The following is a 19155-nucleotide window of genomic DNA, read 5'->3' as shown; positions in this document are numbered from 1 at the left end:
GAAGATATTTCTTATCAAATTAATTGTAGGCACCCAAAAGGTCCTCTTAACTCCCAGTCTGTTTTCTAGAACCATTTTACCAGGTGATTTTATAGAAAAGCAAGGGGCTAGGGCTATAAGCTAATATGTCTGCTCTTCCAACATTAATTTTTTGCATTACACCTTTCAGTTTTATTCAGCCTGTTTCAAGTTTCATGACTGTCCAGAGTTATCCAGGAAGGCTGTGCTCTCTACAGACTGCCCAAGCTAAGGAGAATGTGTCTTTATTTCTCAGAGCAAGCAGATTCTTCTTCTTCTAGTGTGGCACATCCCCTTCGGGGGTGCGGGGACAGTGTATGGGGATGGGTTGTGCCGGCTTTGGTAGCCAGTCTCCTGACCATTTTTGTCACTTCAGTGCACTGGTGACTTGGTTTCTTTGCTTTCTGCAGGTAAATATGCAGAGGACATTTTTGGAGAGCTCTTTACTCAGGCAAAAACCTTCGCCTCTCGGGTAAGCTCCCTTGCTGAGAGGGTCGACCGACTACAAGTTAAAGTCACTCAGCTGGATCCCAAGGAAGAAGAAGGTAAGGAAGCTGAGCTCAGCACTTGCAGGCTCTGCTGGGCAGTTTCTTAGAATTTTTCCCCCTAATTTATAAAAAAGCAAGGGGAAAAAAATCACAGAAACCTATGGAGTTCTGCTCTGAAATGACAAGCCTGGGTGGCGTAAAGAAACCTTTTAAGTTCTGCCTCACCCCCACACACTCTTTCTCCCAATCCCCCAGTTCCCCAGCGCTCAAATTTCCCTTCTCTCAATTGTATTTTGCTACCATAAAAGTACTTGGAAGATTCCTTCCTCCTAAGGAGAGGCCTGGTCTATCTGGCCACATAGTAAACCTTTGTGTTGCCTCATTTTGTTCCGTTGTGAAATGGCTGGGCTGCTGACAGCCTTGTGGGGCTTCCCCAGAGGGGAAGGAAAAAAAAAAAAACCTGGCTGCAGACAGCCGCAGCCAAGAAATGCAGCAGCTGAGGCCTCTCCGACTGGGGTGACTCAGTGTTTGCTCAGACAGCCTGTCGTCCATTTTCTAACGCCTTCCCTCTCCTCTCAGTGTCGCTGCAAGGAATCAACACCCGAAAGGCCTTCCGAAGCTCCACCATTCAGGACCAGAAGCTCTTTGACAGAAACTCTCTCCCCGTGCCTGTCTTGGAAACATATAATACCTGTGATACTCCTCCCCCTCTCAACAATCTTACCCCATACAGGTAACGGCTGGCTGGCTCCTTCCTTTTTCCAGCCTGAACCACAAACAGCACTAGGCTCTTTTATCTGAAGATGTTGTTTACACCAGAAGAGTCTATCAAAAAGCTTACTCCCCATCCCAGAGCGGCTTGTGGCAACAGAAGCTACAGTTTACCCTGTGAACAGTTGTCATTTATTATTGTTTGGTTTCTGAAATTCATAGTGAATATAATATATATTGAAAGTTTGCTGTAACATTGCATCCTGCAGAGTTTAATTTGGTATAAACCAGGTCCATCTTGGATTCCATCCAAGGAATTTAGTTATTATAGAACCGAAAAGGACTTGTGTTATAAAGGCGGTCCTACAACGTGGATCCCAGGGGCAGCATGCTAGCAAGGCTCCCACTGACTTGGAAACCACTAGGTTACCAGATGTTTGGGCGTGTTAGTGGGGCCTGCTGCATGCGCTGGCTGCTCTGGGCCCAGAGAGGTCCTTCCAAAGCTTAAGGAGCAATTGGCTTTCTTCCAGAGGAGTTTCGTTCACTGTGTTTTGAACATCCTTTTGACATTTCCTTCTGAAAAGGCCTACCTTGCTGTGACTGGTCTTGAAAAAGAAGGTTGCCTTATAGATGACTTAAAGCCTCTCCCCTCTGGTGGTTTGGTAGTGTTGTCATTCTGCAAAAAAAAAAAAAAAACACTGGAGAGGGTCAGAAGGTGAATGTTTATTTTGCTTGCATTCATAAATATCTTTGGAACAGGTAAAAATAATTACAGGTAACAGGTAGCTGGAGGCAGATGTCTGCTATCAGGCATGGCTACACCACAGAGTAGAAATGTGTGTGGTGTATCCCTGTGAAATTCAGGGATGCCAGCCTGATTTAGGGGGCCTGGAAGCTTCTCACATGGCATCTCCCCATTTTGTTTGCCCTTGACTTTCCAAGGGACCAGCTAGCAGAGCAGGACAGTTTGGACTCTGCAGCCTCCATCATTTATTTGGTCCAGCTGACTCAGGCACACGGTTTTGAGACAGGATGGGATCACACAGCTGATATGTTGCATAGGATGGGATAAACAAATGACATGAAGAGAATTTTGTCAGTTAATGGCATTTTCCTTTGTAACATATAATAGCAGAATTAGCATCTCTTCTTAGGTATCTGGAGTTGGCTCAACAGAAGCAAGAAAGCAGTGGTGTATCTCCTTCAGAACAAGAGTTACTGTAAAGTCTTGCAGTTTAAAAAAAAAGATTTATTTATTTATTTGAAGATCAGCGTTACACAGAGAGAGAGGAAAGGCAGAGAGAGAGAGAGGTCTTCCATCCACTGGTTCACTCCCCAGTTGACCGCAATGGCTGGAGCTGCACTGATCTGAAGCCAGGTGTCAGGAGCTTCTTCCAGGTTTCCCATGTGGGTGCAAGGGCCCAAAGACTTGGGCCATCTTCTACTGCTTTCCCAGGCCATAGCAGAGAGCTGGATTGGAAGTGGAACAGCCAGGACCGAACCAGCACCCAGATGGGATGCTGGCACTGCAGGCGGCAGATTTACCTGCTACAACATACCACCAGCCCCAGAATAATATTAAAATAGGGTTCCCCCGAAGGCCATACTTTCTGGACAGTGGGATTCCAGCCAGGGTCGTTGGGTTTGGCCACTAGTTTTTAATGACTCACAGTGCACTCTGTATTACTTTTGTAGCTACTAAAGATAGTGATAAGTCTTAGGTTCTTAAAACAGCTGACCATCTGTTCTCACCAGGGCCCCCTTGTGGTTGGGGTATGGATGCTGTGCTGTGCTAAAAGGGAACAAGAAGGTGGGGTGCTGTGGTTATCTGTGTGAAGGGGACTAACAGCAAGCACATGTGCACAGTTACATATGTCTGAGGGGTGTGTGTGTGTGCGTGTGTACACAAAAGATCCTGCATGTGTATGCCCAGGTTTCAGGTGGGTGGAAAGCCCCTATCATTTCCTAGAGAGTCCTGGGGAATTGGAAGGGAAAGAGAAACCAGTGGCAGAAGTCCCTCTGTTGTGCCAGGCTCTCCAGATACCTTTAGGGAGATGTCTGTGGCCATGCAAATGAGTAGAAATCATCAGAATTCCTGCTGTTGTAGTGTGTTCTTGCCCTGACCATGCAAATCCCTCTACCAGGAATTAAAAGTAAGGCTAAGGTTCTTAAAAAGCCAAATGAGGAGAGAGGTGCCATTCAGGGGCATTTAAGTGCTGGCATGGGAGAGGAAATATGCGATCGATTCGAATGACTTCTTGATTCCTTGGTGTAACAACTGCTAACTGGTAGGTGTTTGGAATATTGGATTTGGTTGGGAGCTCATCTGTCTACTGACAGCTGCTTGTCTTCATTTCTATCCCAGGGATGATGGAAAAGAGGCACTCAAATTCTACACCGACCCTTCGTACTTCTTTGATCTTTGGAAGGAGAAGATGCTGCAGGACACCAAGGATATCATGAAAGAGAAGAGAAAGCATAGGGTGAGGGGAGAGGGGCCTCTGTTCTGCACATCAGTAGGCACGATTGTGGAGGGGGATAAAAAGGAAGCCAGCCTTATGTGAAGTGATTCCGGGTGGCTGCTTGCTTGGATGCCAGGTGAAACTCTTAAAAAAATGTGTCCTCACCAAGCACCACAAAGATGAAAGTATAAATCATACCAAAAATGTGTTTGTTCCCCCTAGCGCTATTAACAATTGAGTATATTCAGGCTGAGTTTTAGAAATTGACTTTTCTATTCACCATTTATTTCTCTTGCAATTTGCACCTGACTCTGCTGGACGCTCGAGCCAGGCCAGGCCTTTCCCCACCAGTGTTGCAGCTCATTTCCCAGAGATGAGCATAAGGTTCTGTAGTATTTGATTGGCAACAGGAGCGGTTTAACACCTTCACTGCTGGTTGGGGGGGGGGGGTCAGGGTGAGGGGAGGTGCCTAGGTTTTGGAGTTGCTCCCCTCTGCTTGGGCTTGGACTCCTGATGGTGTGTGTGTGACCTGTCAGTTGCGACCTCGCAATCCCATTAGCATGGCTGCCAGGAGGCCCAGGAGAGCGCCAGAGGCTAGTGCAGTGATACAGGCTGAAAATTTCTTCACTGGTTTTTGTTTTTTAACTATTTCCTTCTGTCTGTCCCAGATACCTGTAGCTATCATTACTTCTCATCTCTTGACTGACTTGTATACATGAGACAATAACAAATAGCTGTTCACTAACTTCCTAACGATTGAAGCTGTTTAAAACCATGAATGAGTTATGCAAAGACGTGGTGGCATTGCCATTGCTAGAGGTGTTTGAGTACGTGTCTGAGCAGATATTTTGCCCGGGAGGTAATTTGGATTAGATGGCCTCTAGGTCACTCCAAACCCAGTAATTCTATAAATTCTCCAGGTACGTGGTATGCTATCTAGGCAGATCATCTCTAGGCTCTGTGTCCGTGAAGATGGGTAGGATTTTAATGAAGAACTTGGGAAAATATTTTGCAAAGGCTTTTCTATTCTTTTTCATTATAGAAAGAGAAGAAAGATAATCCAAACCGAGGGAATGTAAACCCACGTAAAATCAAGACCCGTAAGGAAGAGTGGGAGAAAATGAAGATGGGACAAGAATTTGTGGAGTCCAAAGAAAAGCTGGGGCCTTCTGGGTAGGTGATGCTTTTGTATTCTCAGTTACGTTCTTTGCAGGGGCTGGGGACAACAGTCTAACAGCTCCGGCACGACACCTTTCACAGCCCCTGAAGTCTAGCTGTGTGGCTTAAATCAATACCACTATTAATCAGCTACTTTAAAGTGCATCCATCCGATGATTAAAACTTGCTAAATAAATCAAGAGACTCAGCAATTTAAATGAGGTGACTGGAGTGGTCTGGAGCAGAAAGCCCAATGGCTTCTAGTGCCCTTCCTCTGCCAGACACGGCTGTGTCAGAGGGCCTCAGAGGAGAGACTGCAAAGGGAAACAGAGTGGTCTTGGGAGCCCTTTGCCTCCAGAGCTTTAATGTGAAGGTCGTGCCTCCGAGCTGGGCATTGCCTAGGAGAGGGGCAGCCAGGCAGTGAAATTGTGCACATCACCAGAGCAACTTTTCAGCCAGCCTTTGTCGGTCTTGGGAGAGAGGCTGGCTATGGACTGAATGCAGACCTCAGAGACAGTGTGGGAAAGGCTGCTAGGCCAGCACTGAGGCTATATATCTCTGTGGAGAAATGGGAGATGTCAGTCTGACCCCATTTCCCAACCCAAATCACACTGGAGATTTAAAGGGGGAAAATGGTTTAAAGCTTGGTTTTATGCCTATCCTGGTGTTTGACCTGTGTGACATTCGAAGCCGAGTCACCGCAACTGCTTGGTGCTAATGTTGCCCCGGTTTTCCTCAAAAATGTGGCAATCTGACTCTCAGAGAACCGTGCCAGCCCATGCCAGGTGTCTAGGAATGATAAAAGGAAAGAGCTGGGTTGTTCTTGCTTTTAGGAATAACTCTACCATGAAGATCTTGACTTTTAAAAATCTTGACACTTCTGACACTTGTTCTTTCTGGATTAAGAGATTTGGTATAAGGAGTGATGAACATGGGGAAAGGAGAAATGAACTTTCCCTGTACAGGGAAGTCAACCCTAAGGGCACCTTCATTACCTTCACCTTCCCCTAAAAGGGACCATTTTGTTCCGTGGTCCCATCCTGTTGAGACAGGCACTTGTCATAGGCTTGGTGCCTCTCAGGCCAGGAGCTCGCATCTTCAGAGTACCCACTATTATGTGTGGAATGGGGGTGGTACAGATGGTTTTGCTTCCCATTGCCCAGGATCTCTGGAGTTGGCCTGCGTGGCGAGTCTATCTGGACGTGCCTGCTGGTAAACCTGTAAATAGATGTGCCAGGCCTGCAGGACTCCAGGCCTGGGGATTTTCCACATCAGGGTGTTGTTTGATTCAGTTCATTTTCTGCAACCCTAGTTTCCCTGGGGTCTGTTCTAGATGAGTCCTTTTAGGACCCAGCAATGGTGGAAAGAAGGGGGGGTGGCACAGAGCAGGCTGTGTTTTTCTAACCAATGCTCGGAGCAGTTGTGCTGTCGGAGGCTTATTGTTGTTCACTGGGAGCACATTCGCCCAAGGCCCAGTGCTCCGAGGGGCAGGCTCTCGCGAGGCAAGCCCTAGCTAGCAACCTGTTTTAATCCGCAGCTCATTTCGTTTGATAAGAGACCTGGCAGAGAGGCCACGTTTGCTACCACACAGCAAGCTGCATTCATCCGTGGCTTGATTTTGCAATCAGATGCCTCCTTGGCCTTTGAGCACTCCAGAGGCTCGCCGACCTCAAAACCAGGCTGCGTGCTAATCACGTGTTTGCAGTCCGCCAGCCCCTCAGGCTTGGCTTCGCCCTTTGCCACAAGGCAGACTTTGGGATTCAGGTATAACTGCACCTAACATTTGGGAGAGAATTTTAAAAACTTCTGGGTTTGAGAAGGCCAGTACTGGAGAGCAAAAGCATGTTTGATAATCTGGGTCGAATCCTGTTTCCACAAACAATGAGGCAGAGATATCTGAAAGATATTTAACAACAGGATATTTACTCCTACAACAGAATTCAGTATAGCAGAAAGTAGATATAGAGAATATTCTTATTTTACTTCTCCCTAATAGCTTTTGTATCAAATGCATTTTTGTGGTACCTTTTTTTTTTTTTTGGACAGAGTGGACAGTGAGAGAGACAAAGAGAAAGGTCTTCCTTTGCCGTTGGTTCACCCTCCAATGGCCGCCGCGCTGCGGCCGATGCACCGCACTGATCCGATGGCAGGAGCCAGGTGCTTCTCCTGGTCTCCCATGGGGTGCAGGGTCCAAGCACTTGGGCCATCCTCCACTGCACTCCCTGGCCACAGCAGAGAGCTGGCCTGGAAGAGGGGCAACCGGGACGGAATCCGGCGCCCCGACTGGGACTAGAACCCAGTGTGCCGGCGCCGCAAGGCGGAGGATTAGCCTGTTGAGCCACGGCGCCGGCCTTGTGGTATCTTTTAAGAAGAAAAAAGTGTGCCCCTCAGGCTCTTTAAATGATAGCTTTGACATTGGGTTCCTTGTCAGGTACTCATCCACCTTGGTGTACCAGAATGGCTGTGTTGGCTCGGTCGAAAACATGGATGCAGGCAGCTATCCACCACCACCACAGGCCGACTCCGCCTCTTCACCTTCTCCTGCCTTCTCTGAGGACAACTTGCCTCCCCCACCAGCAGAATTCAGGTAAATCGTGGTTCCTCTTGCATCTGCTCTGAGTGGTTAAACACTTACGAATAAAATAAGGTCCAAAATCTAGGCCAGGACCACTGAAATAACTTTCAGTTGTGAGGCACAGTGGGGTCAGTGAACTTATCTAAGGTCACACAGCCAGTTAGAGATGAGACAGAGCCATAGTCAGTCTGATTCCTGACTCTCTATTTTTTTTTAAAAGATTTATTTATTTATTTATTTGAAAGGCAGAGTTACCAAGCAAAAGATCTTCCATCTGATGGTTCACTCCTCAAATGGCCACAATGGGCCAGGCTGAAACCAGGAGCCTGGAACTCCATCTGGGTCTCCCATGTGGGTACAGGGGCCATCCTCTGCTGCTTTCTCAGGCACATTAGCAGGGGGCTGGATCGGAAGTGGAGCAGCTGAGATGCTAGCATAGTAAGCAGCAGCTTAACCCATTATGGTCCAATGCTGGCTGCTGAGCCTGTAACCTTAACTGTTTTACCATGCTGCCTATGCCTGGACAGATAGATGTCACCAACTTCTTGTTTTTTCTTTAGTTTTAAAAATGTTTGTTTATTTTGCTTTATTTGAAAGGCAGCAAGAGAAAGAGACATCTACTGGCTCACTCTCCAAATGCCCACAACAGCCAGGGCAGGGCTAGGCCAAAGCTGGGAATGAGGAACTCAGTCCAGGTCCTCCCATATGGGTGACAGGGACCCAAGGATTTGAGCCATCACCTGCTGCCTCCCAGGGTGTGAATTATCAGGAGCAGAGTCAGGACTGAAGTGCAGGCCCTCCAGGGTAGGATGCAGTTGTCCAAAGAGGCATCTTAATCACTAAGCCAAACACCTTCTTTTTCTGTTTTGTTTTTTCTTCTTCACTTGAGCGGCAAAAGGGCACTCCCATTCCACTGGCCTACTTCCCAAATGCCTGCAGTCACCCCCACATGAGGCCAAAGGTGGGAGCTAGGAACTCAGTCCAAGTCTCCCACTTGAGTGGCAGGAATCCAGTCACTTGAGCCATCATAGCTGCCCCTCTGGGTTCACATTAGCAGGAAGCTAGAGCCAGGAGCTGAGCCAGGTATTGAACCCAGGTACTCTGATATGGGACACAGGCATGCTCACTGGCACCTTAGCCACCAGGCTAAAGGCCCACCCCCTCTCTTGCTTGTTTTACTTTGCTTTAGCTCAGCATGAAATGAAGTGGAATGATCTGCTGTTCATGAAACAGTAGGCAGGGGCCCTGCCCAGTTGTCTAGGAACCTTGCAGATAGTCACTTGCTCTCCTGGGGCTTCTGGGTAGAATCTCCAGAAAGAATGAAACAAAGGGACAAAGGACATTAAATTTAGGATCTGTCCTATTGGATATCTGTTCGTCTCCCTGGCACAGGTGCACAGGAGGGGCCAGCAGTCATGGCTACGGACAGATCTGGGGGGTGTTTGGTATGGCACTGTGTGCTCGCTTCCTTTCCTCCTCTCTGACGCCTGACTCTTTGGACACTGAGGACCCCTCAGATGGAAACCTGAAGCTGTACTGTCCTCCTCCATCTCCCCCCATTCTTCTTAGCCCTTGAAACTGCTAATCCCAAATCACTTCCTGCTGGTTGCCTTGTCAGATGCAGCTGAGGCCTGAAGGGCTGTGGAAAATTCCAAGATGGATGCTTTTCTAAGGAGTAGCTATTAGTGCAGGGCAGATACAAAGGTGGGGAGAAAGCCTTCAGCCTCACACATGGCCTGAGACCTTGCAGCTGCAGCTGAGCAAATCTGATCCCAGGAGAGGTGTAGCCTTAATCCTCTTTCAAACCTGGGTCAAGAGTCATGTGGCAGCTTCGTTTCCCGTCTCTGCAGTGTCTCAGATTGAGACTCGTTCACTCACAAGTCTTCCCCACATGAGCACTGAAGGTACAGTCACTTAAATCTATATCCTGCTTGGGTTTGGTCAGCTTGGCTCGGATTTCCTGCCCTTACCAGATCTGGTGAATGTTAATAGCCTGAGAAATAGAGCCCAGTAGGTAGATGGTGGTTGAATTTGTATTCCAGTTATTTCTTGCATGCGCTCTGAATCTTGGCTCCAGGCTTAAACAACTGCCCACGGCTCACTCCTCCTAGTTGGGCTTCCAGAAGGACACCTTCCCCTGGAGAGCTGCCAGCTTAGAGGAGGACCTGAGAGCTCGCTCAGCTAGTGGGTGGACGAGTCTCCTCCCAGGATTAATGCCGACTCCTGACTGTACTCTTCTGGTGGTCAGAAGCTCTTTTCCTAATCGGGCTGCCCGTTTCATTGACGGTGTCTTCGAATAGTTCCCCAGTTTTTCTTTATAACTGAGCCTCAGAGTGAAATGGAATAGTGAGCCAAGACACACCAAGACTTAGTGATAAGCCTAACCCTCGTCAGGGGAGTGGTGGGTGGCGGGGTGTTTGCATACTGAAAGTGATGGTTGGTCTTTTTTTCTTTTCAGCTACCCGGCAGACAACCAAAGAGGTTCTGGCTTGGCTGGAACCAAAAGATCCAGCATGGTCAGCCCAAGCCATCCACCCCCAGCTCCACCTCTAGGCTCTCCACCAGGCCCCAAACCTGGCTTTGCTCCTCCACCTGCCCCTCCTCCTCCACCTCCGATGGGTGTCCCACCTCCACCGCCACCTATGGGATTTGGGTCTCCAGGCACCCCTCCCCCACCTTCACCCCCATCTTTCCCACCTCACCCTGATTTTGCTGCTCCTCCACCTCCTCCCCCACCACCGGCAGCTGACTACCCAACATTGCCACCACCTCCCTTGTCCCAGCCAGCAGGTGGAGCCCCTCCGCCACCCCCACCGCCTCCGCCCCCAGGCCCCCCACCTCTCCCCTTCAGTGGTGGGGACAGCCAGCCTGCTATACCACCGCCGCCTTCTGATGCCACCAAGCCCAAGTCCTCCTTGCCTGCTGTGAGTGATGCCCGTAGTGACCTGCTCTCCGCCATCCGACAAGGTACATCTCAATGGGGGGTCTGGAAACTTGTCTTCCTGAGTGGGGGTAACTGATGGAGACGTGGTAAAGGGAGCTCTGTGCTTTCCCCAGCTTCCACTGGAAGAGCAAGGAGAGAGTAGGACCTCAGGCCTCAGAACAGATTTCTTTCTATCTTGGTTTAAGGAATTTAAAATTTATTTTAAAGGTAGAGCGATAGATGCAGAAACAGAGAAACAGAGATCTTCCATCTACTGGTTCATTCCCCAAATATCCTGCACCAGCCAGGGCTGGGCCAGGCCAAATCCAGGAGCCAGGTATTCCGTCTGGGGCTTCCACATGAGTTCCAGGGATCCAAGTACCTGGGCCATCATTTGTTGCCTCCTAGGCACTTCAGCAGGAAGCTGGAATCGGTAGCAGAGCTGCAGCTTAACCCAGGCACTCCCATATAGGATGTGGGTGTCCCAAGTGATGTCTTAACCGCTGTGCCAAATGCCCACCCCCTGAAGTAAAAAATTCTTTTTTTTTTTATTAAATATTTATTTATTTGAAAGGCAGAGTTATATATAGAGAGGGGGATACAGAGAGAGAGATCTTCCATCTGCTGGTTCATTCCCCACATGCGGCAATGTCCAGGGCTGGGCCAGACTGAAGCCAGGATCCAGGAGCTACTTCCGGGTCTTCCATGTGGGTGGCAGGGGCCCAGGAACTTGGGCCATTTCGCACTGCTTTCCCAGGCGCATTAGCAAGGGAACCAATTGGAAGTGGAGCAGCTGGAACTCAAACCAGAGTCCATATTTGATGTCAGCGTTGCAGGCAGTAGCTTAAGCTTAACCCATTACGCCACAATGTCAGCCCCAGTAGAGAATTCTTAACCTGAGATTTTTTTTAACTCCCTAAAAACTTTAAGCTTTATATGTGTTTGCATGCGTATTCTTTTCTTGAGGAAGGACACCCACTTTTCATCAGGTTCTCAAAAAAGTTCTGTGCCCCAGAAAACAAGAATCACTGTCCTAGCAGGACCCAGCCACTCCCTGTCCTCTTCCACTGTCCTGCCTTCTTATCCTCTGTCCCTCTGTCCACTTTTTCTCATCTCTTTTTTTTCCTCCCCTTCCCTAATTTTTTTTCCTTAAGATTTATTTATTTGGGGGCTGGCGCTGTGGCATAGCTGATAAAACCTCAGCGTGCAGTGCCAGCATCCCATATGGGCACCGGTTCAAGTCCTGACTGCTCCTCTTCCAATCCAGCTCCCTGCTATGCTCTGAGAAAGCAGTAGAAGATGGCCCAAGTGCTTGGGCCCCTGCACCGGTGTGGGAGACTTGGAAGAGGCTCCTGGCTTCAGATCGGTCTAGCTCCAGCTGTTGTGACCATCTGGAGAGTGAACCAGCAGGTGGAAGACCTCTCTCTCTCTGCCTCTGCTTCTGCATCTGCCTCTCTGCAACTCTGACTTTCGAGTAAATAAATAAATAAATCCTTTTAAAAAATTAATTTCTTGGAAAGCAGAGTTACAGAGAGATTGAGAAGTCTTCCATCCACTGGTTCTTTCCCCAAATGACTGCAATGGACAGGGCTGGGCCAGACCAAAGCCAGGAGCCAGGAACTCCATCTGGGTCTCCCACATGGGTGGTAGGGCCCAAGCACGTGAGCCATCCTCCGCTGCTTTGCCAGGTGCATTAGCAGGGAGCTGGATCAGAAGAGGAGCAGCCAGGACTCCAGCCTGCCCTCATTTGGGGCAGCACCACAATGCTGGCCCCTCCGCTTGTCCTCTTGTCCTCTTCCCTGCTTGTCTCCCCTCCCTCCTCGTTACAATGGGTGCACGAGGGTGGACTGAGTACCTGCTAGCCAGGTGGGTGTGGTGGCTGCTCCCCACTCAGTGCCACCTGTGTGTGTGTCCGGGAAGAACGGCTTCCTTTCAGACATTCCTGTAGCGTCAGGGCTACCAATTTCGTAAAACGCCGTCTCCTTCTCTCCTGCAAACCCCTTGCCCTTTTTGCTTTCCAGAGGCTCCATTTCCTCTGTCCTTTTCCGTACCCCCCACCCCCAGCCCCAGCCTGGACAGAACCGGGGCAGGACACGCCTCCTTCACTCCTCTCTCTCTGCCGCCAGGCTTCCAGCTGCGCAGGGTTGAGGAGCAGCAGGAGCAAGAGAAGCGGGACGTCGTGGGCAATGACGTGGCCACCATCTTGTCACGGCGCATTGCTGTTGAGTACAGCGACTCGGAAGATGACTCCTCTGAGTTCGATGAAGACGACTGGTCCGATTAACTCTCTGCTGCTGCGTGCCTCCTTTGTCTTCCTTCCTACCTGCCGCCTCTGATGCCGACCTGCAGCCGTCACAGCCCCATGGGGCGCGGGGGGGGCATTTCAAGGGGCCAAAGTCTTCTCTGAAGCAACCAAAGATGTATCCAAGTGCTTCCTCCAGGTGGACATGGATTTCCTGTCCCAGTTGTCAGGCCCTTGGGGCTCCTGAGCTCCAGCAGCTGAGATGCCCCCTTGTCCCCGCAAGTGACCGCTGCATGTTGGAAGGAAGGAAGAAGCCCGACGTGGGCCCCTTTGCTTGGGCTTCAGTGGATGCGGCGTCTCCCACTAGAAGCCCTTTTCAGGCATGGTCTCTCCAGTCTTTGCCCTCAGCCACTTCAAATAATGCGAGCCCTCTGCAGTCCTCCATCAGTGAGAGCAGCCTGTGTGGACACGGCCAGCCCGTCGCCCGCACCCTCAGAGCTCGGTGCAGGCCGAATGTCCCAGCAGCCAGCCTGCCATGCCTTTCTGCCACACCCTGTGCCCCAGCTGGCAGGGTGGGGCTGCCTTTGGCCAAGGCTTCTCTGTGCTGGCATGCCCTGTGGTCCACAGGCAGCAGACCTCTTAGCGTCTCACCCCCTCGCCCCAGAATGCTGCCTTTCGGAAGACTCAGGTGGCTGCCTCCCTCCCAGGCTCTCCCCGTGAGCGAGGTGTTCCGGTTTCCCTCAGTCCCCGCCCCCCCCCCCCCCCCCCGGTGTCTTAAGGCAGCACAGCTCAGTTTTGACCTAACTGGTCCTGACGCTCAGGAAGCTGGGCCTGTGCCATCTGCCGGGGGCGGAGCTGAGAGCGGGACCTTTGCACCTGCCCTCTTCAGGATGCTGGGGCCTAGAAGGAAGTGACTTGGTCAAGGTCACACGGTTGAATGGTGACAGAGCAAGAGCCTGAGTGCCTGATTTCAAGTCCCCTGTGCTTTCTGGGACCAAAAAATGGGCAGCAGCTGGAGTCGGAGCAGAGCCGGGTGGCTCCCTGCTACTCCAGACCTCACGCTGGGAGGGGGGTGGTCCCAGCCTCGGCACTGCTGCTCAGATGCTTGTAGCCTGGCTTGTAGTTCTTTGTTGCCCCTTTTCTGTCACCTCCTCACCACGGGGCCTGAGACCTGCCCTTGCAGGGGCCCAAAGCAGTGGGAGAGGGGAGGGGCTGCAGCTCTGACAGGTGCTGTTTTCAATTCCTCCGCGACCCCGCCCCCTTTTACTTCCGCGGTTTAAGCCTAGGCTCTGCCAACTGTAGAAACTTGGGTCCCTCAGGCTGGCAGGTCCCTGCGGGGTGGGCGTGGGGGCGGGGGGAGGGGGCTCTGGCAGCTGTGAAAAGGGCTATGAGGCACAGGGACTTGAGGGCCACTTTCCAGCAGCCTCACTGTGTGTGGCAAGGTTCCCTCCTCTGCTCCCTGCCGTTCCCGGAGCTCATACACAGGTGCTACTATTCAGGGGGAAAAAAAACTGGTCAGCTCTGGCCAACAGCAAGGTTTCTTCTCTTCTGCCCTATTGTGTAGCCTCTTACGCCGAAATCGGCTTCTCCTGGCTTCTTGGCCTTTCAGAGCCCTGAAACAAAGAGAAACAGGATCTGTCTCTCCCCAGCACAGCAAATGGTTGTAGTAATTGCCGAAGCCCTCGTAAACCCCTCCGGCTCGAGGAGGGTATGTATAATCATGGTTCTGTCGCCGAGCCCTTGCCGAACACCTCCCCTCTGCCTGCCTGCCTGCCCGCCTGCCTTGAACTTGGGACGTGGGACTGAGCCTGTGGGTGCCAGCAGGCCCCCCTGCCACAGCCACTCCCCAGATCAGGTGTGTCTGACACCGGGCAAGAGCCTGGCTCCACTCAGCACACGGTGCCTACTCTGCCCGTCTCCCATCCTGCTTTCATCAGGACCCTAAAATGGCCGATGAAGGGGCCTCGGCTGCAGCCAGCAGCGGCTGGAGAGGCAGGCAGAGGGCAGCGGTTCTCCCAAATAGGAGTCCTGGGGCCTGGCCAGGCCAGGGTTTGGGCCTAATGGCTTTGACTAAATTACCCCCATCCTCCTCCTTTCCGGAAAAGGGGGAGCCAGAGCCACTCTGTCATTCTGCTCTGACCTTGAAGGGGGCGGTGTTGGCCTGGCTTCTGGAATGGACAGAGTCCACGGCGAAGAGGGCCGGGGGCAGGAGGAGGTGGGGAGGGGCCCTGCCTGCGGAAGGTAGGATTAGATCATTAGCTCAGTGACCTCCTAGGGTTTCGATGTGCTGTGTTCTCATCCTACAGCTGGTTTGGTAATGATCTGCAAGTCCCGGAGAGCAACAGCACAGCTCTGCCTGGCGCTCTCATTAAAATCTATGCAGCCAAGCTCGGCGCTTTGTAGCAGCCGGCCTTGCGAAGCCTCCTCAGCTCGGGGGGCTGGGGACCCAGTCAGCCGAGAGGCCCTCTGGGCTCTACTTATGCATATGTGCACCAAAAAAAAAAAAAAAAAAAAAAAGCTTCTTTAAACCTAGAGCCCTTTAAGATGATAAAGGACCCAATGCAGGTAATCGTGTGTTTTTGGAATCGAGTAATTGTAGAATGCAAAGTTTAGTGATTATTTAAACTGGGCCAAGGCTGGTAACAGTATGAAACAATGGCCCATAGGACTCTTAAAGCGCTGAAGCCGAAGAGCCACCTCCTTCCTTGGTCTGCCCGGCCCAGGGGAGCTGCCCCCATTCCTGTGGCCCAAGGGCCCAGCTTCCCATCGGCAGTGTCAGAAGTGACTTGTGGCTTTGCCTTGGTCCTGAGATGATTTCATTCCAATGGAGCAGCCCAGGGAAGTGGGGGGGGGGGGTCCCTGGGAGGCTCAGAGCAGCTGGCCCAAGCTCCAGCTTGCCTTAGTGCCCTCAGAAACGACCCTGGCCAATGTCACCGCAGAGCCGAGGCGGTGTTGTCAGGGCTAATGTGAAATCTCCTCCCGTGGCGCCGATCCTCCGACTGCAGCGCCAGCTTGGACAGATTGAGGTCTCTGTGGCTTTGGTGACCCTGCTTGAGCATTCCCACCGTGTCGGGCTCTGCTGCAGCACCGCCTCCCACTGCAGCCCCCCCAACCTGAGGTCCCAGGCAGGGGCGGGGTTCCAAGGCTGCAGGGGGTGGGGGAGGGGTGCCTTTTGTGCCTGAGAAACACTGGGCTCCCTGGGAGGTCAGGCTTTGAACCTGGCTGGGGTCCAGCTGACCTGGGACCAGGTGTCGCACAGAAATGTGCCTCACTCTGTGCCTGCTGCCACGTTCACTTTAACAGTGCCTCGGTGAGGGCTAGGGAACAATTTTGTTATTGTATTAACTTTATTCAGCTAATTCACTTGAGAAACTAACCAATTTTTACTTTCTGTCTAGAATGATGTACATGTAGGAGAGTAAGCCGTAATGCTCCCAAAGTGCCTTGTTTTCTCTGATATAAATATATTTATAAGGACATATTCCAGTGGGTTCCTGGGTGTGTTTGCCACGGTGAGATTTTAGGGAGTGAGTGAGTATGGAGTGGGATACAGTTTGCCAGCAGGCCCCTCCCCCTGAGCACAGACAGGAGTGATCTGCGTAGTGGGGCAAAGCTAGACCCTGACGCGACTCTTGCCTCTTCTGCCTGGTTTGTAGACCCTTAGAAGGACGGCCAGTTTTTTGGTCTCATTCGCTTCCTGCCAGGCTCACGTGTGTACCACATTTGTGCCCTGGTGACCTGCAGGTTCCGTGTAACCATTTTATGTATACACATGAGTCCTGAAATGCCAACCTTTAAAATCATCTGATAAAGTCTTTGTAGCCACTCAGTCACCCCTGGTGTGTGTGAGTTGTTTTCATGGGATAAGAGATTAGGAGGAGCAACTGGCAGGGGGATGGTGGGAGGGGGCTGTGTCAAGAGGGCTTCCTGGGTGGGTGGGCACATGGGGTAGGAGGCCAGGATAAAGACCCCGCACTGGAGGCGGAGCGGGCTGGGGAACCTGTCAGCCCAGGCCCCCCACCCGAGGAAAAGGGGTTGCAGGGGTGGGGAGGCAGGCCGCTGGCAACTCCTGCATCGTGGAAGGAGTGCTGGCTGAATGCTGATGCTGCCTCCCAACATCTGGCCGGCATCTTGTCTGCCTCTCAGACCCAGGCAACTTACCTTAAATAGAGCGATTTACAATGGAATCCGATAAAAGGTTTAGGCTGCTGCACGCCCCTCTCCTGCCTGAGGAAGGCGAGGGGGCTGGGTTTAGATTCTGACCCAAAAAAATGACCTACCCAGGAAGCAACGGTTGTTCCCAGCACAGCTGCTGCGGGTAACTGTCCCTGGGGGTAATTTATGAGCAGACACCCAGTTCCGGGCCCCGCAGAGGCAGTGGGGTGGCCCCCGGGAGGGGCGGGAGCAGGGTTGGTGACTCCGCAGGTCACGCCTGCTGTTGAGAGAGTCACCCACTGGCGTCCCAGGAGAGGGGGCCGAAGTTCTGAATTGTCAGCAAGTGCTGCGCCAGCCGCTCTGAGCTCATCGCGGGAGCCGGGGGTGCCGGGGAGGGGGGCGCGAGCCGCTCGCCCTGCAGCCCCTCCGCTCCACCCTCCTGCTCGGGCCTGTGTTTAGTCAGCACTTGGCTGCCCGAGGCCGGTGACTGACAAGCAGCCAGACGCCCGCCCTGGCAGAAGACAAAATGGTGGTGTCGGGAGCCGCCCTTGCTGGGGAGTCGGAGGGAAGGAATGTGGTTCTGGGAAGCCAGAGAGGCCTGAGCTTGAGTTCTGGCTCCGCCGTCCGGGAGCTGTGGCCCTGTGCAGGGCCCTTGGCCTCTTTGGGCTGATGCTGAGGAGATGAGCAAGCACTTAGTGAGCGCCCGCTGAAGAGCGCACGTGCCTTACTTCCATCCTGAGAGGCAAGGGTTCCCCATCTTAGACCTGAGGAAAGCAGGCTCGCACAGGGGAGGGGAGGTGCCCGAGAGCGTGCAGCTGGCCGGGAACGGAGCCGTGGGTCAGACCCGGGTCTCCAGCTGGGGCTTGCGCACTGTCCCCCTGGGCGGGTTTAACAGCTCGCCTGGATCTGCCTCCAGAATCGTGCCCTTCCGTGTGGAGGGGGCGTGTGAAAGGTTTCAGTTCTCATGACCCCCACCACTGGTGCCCAGTTCTGCAGGTGCAGTAACAGGTGATGCTTCTCTCTGTTCACTTTGAAATCGGCGAGCTCCACAGAGAGCAGCCTAGACTTAAGGGCGGCAAGTAGCCTGCACCCTCAGCTACCACCTGAGAGCAAAATGGGTCCCCTAGGCACGGGTGGGGCCTCGGTGCACCCCCACATGCATGTCTGCTGAGAAGACGCACCTGTCAGTGGGTACACAAGAGCACCCAAGCCGAGGGACACAAGCACACGTGGTGCATGGCCCCCTGCCCCTGTGCGGATCGGGACCGAAGGCAGCCTGCAGTCCAAGGCACACACGCAGTCCTCAGAGCCACCCTCCCCTCCTCGCTGCCTCTGCCTGTTCCTCACTGCCCCCTCCTGGCCGTCTGGTGGCCAGGGCAACCTGGTAGCCTTTTCTGGAAGTTCTGCTCTGGGGTGTTGTCCCCTAGTTCCCTCCTAGATCGGGAGGGAAGCAACAGGTTCAGGTGCTCTCCCTGGACAGCCCCTCAGCAACCAGGGATGTGGGTGTCTAGAGGGTGTTCTTGATGCTTGAGGACAAAAATAAGCCTGTGGCAGCCAAAGGAGCTTGTCATGGTAGGATCGTCAGTCCCTGATGACAGCAGGGCCACTAGTAGTGGGGACGGGGGTCTTTCCCGGACCCCTCCCACTGCAGCCAGCAGCCAGCTCGCACCTGCGCCTGCGCGTGCCCACTCCACAGGCACACGTGGCAGACTCAGAGAGCAGACTTCTGGATGAGAAGTCAGAGGGCGAATCGTCAGCTCCTGCCTCACTGATGCCTCTCTGGGCCTCAGCTTCCTCAGGCCACTCCAACAAAGAGCTGACCACGGTGACGGCGTCTGCCATCTTGGGAACTGGGGAGTGAGGCAGATCTGTTCAACACAACCCCACTGGCTCCTCGGAGCCGCCTTGGAGGGATTACCGACTCAGTATCTTTTATTTCCATTTTACAGTGAGGAAATACACAGAGAGGTGCAGTAATTTGCCCTAAGTCACACAGTAAGCTGACAGCAAACGTGAAAATAGAAACCCTATTCTTCCAGTGCTTCAGGCTGCCCCAAAGAGAGTGGAGCTCCCCAAGGGCCTGGGCCCAGGGCCTCTGGGGCTGGAAGTACAGTGGCTCAAGCCAGAGGCTCTGCCCTGCTGTCTGGGAGCCCTGACAAGGTCCCTATAGCTGCCGGAAGGCTCGCAGGGGATCCCAGAGGAGACCCCAGGCTTAGGTGTGCAGCACAGGGGCTGGGGAAAGGCAACCTCAGCCTGAGTGGAGCCTGCCTCTCGCCATCCCCAAGGCAGGGGCCGGCGGAAGGAGGTCCTCCCTAGCCTGTGGCCACTCGGTGTGCATGTACACACACAGGAGTGGTGTGTACATGGCACTGATGCCACTGCATGCAGGTGTGTGCATGCTACAAGCATGAACAGGGGAGCCC

The 19155-nt window shown here is 52.6% G+C and overlaps 1 protein-coding gene across 5 annotated transcripts in view; it reads left to right on the top strand.

Moving 5' to 3' along the window:
- The window catches only part of WASF2 (WASP family member 2), a 96539-nt gene extending 80129 nt beyond the window's left edge, over positions 1 to 16410 (top strand). For all 5 annotated transcript variants that reach the window (XM_062190731.1, XM_062190733.1, XM_062190735.1 and 2 more), the window contains 7 exons: positions 429 to 563; positions 1086 to 1239; positions 3583 to 3700; positions 4722 to 4852; positions 7269 to 7424; positions 9871 to 10379; positions 12462 to 16410. In XM_062190731.1, the coding sequence (XP_062046715.1) occupies positions 429 to 563; positions 1086 to 1239; positions 3583 to 3700; positions 4722 to 4852; positions 7269 to 7424; positions 9871 to 10379; positions 12462 to 12619 (1361 nt within the window). In that variant the 3' untranslated portion in view covers positions 12620 to 16410. The remainder of the gene's footprint in view (positions 1 to 428; positions 564 to 1085; positions 1240 to 3582; positions 3701 to 4721; positions 4853 to 7268; positions 7425 to 9870; positions 10380 to 12461) is intronic.
- Positions 16411 to 19155: the final 2745 nt, after the last annotated feature.

The sequence above is a fragment of the Lepus europaeus genome, chromosome 5, assembly GCF_033115175.1.
Source record: "Lepus europaeus isolate LE1 chromosome 5, mLepTim1.pri, whole genome shotgun sequence".
NCBI classification, from domain to species: Eukaryota; Metazoa; Chordata; class Mammalia; order Lagomorpha; family Leporidae; genus Lepus; species Lepus europaeus.
Note: the sequence above shows the minus strand (reverse complement) of the source record. Positions and strands in the feature narration are given on the sequence as shown.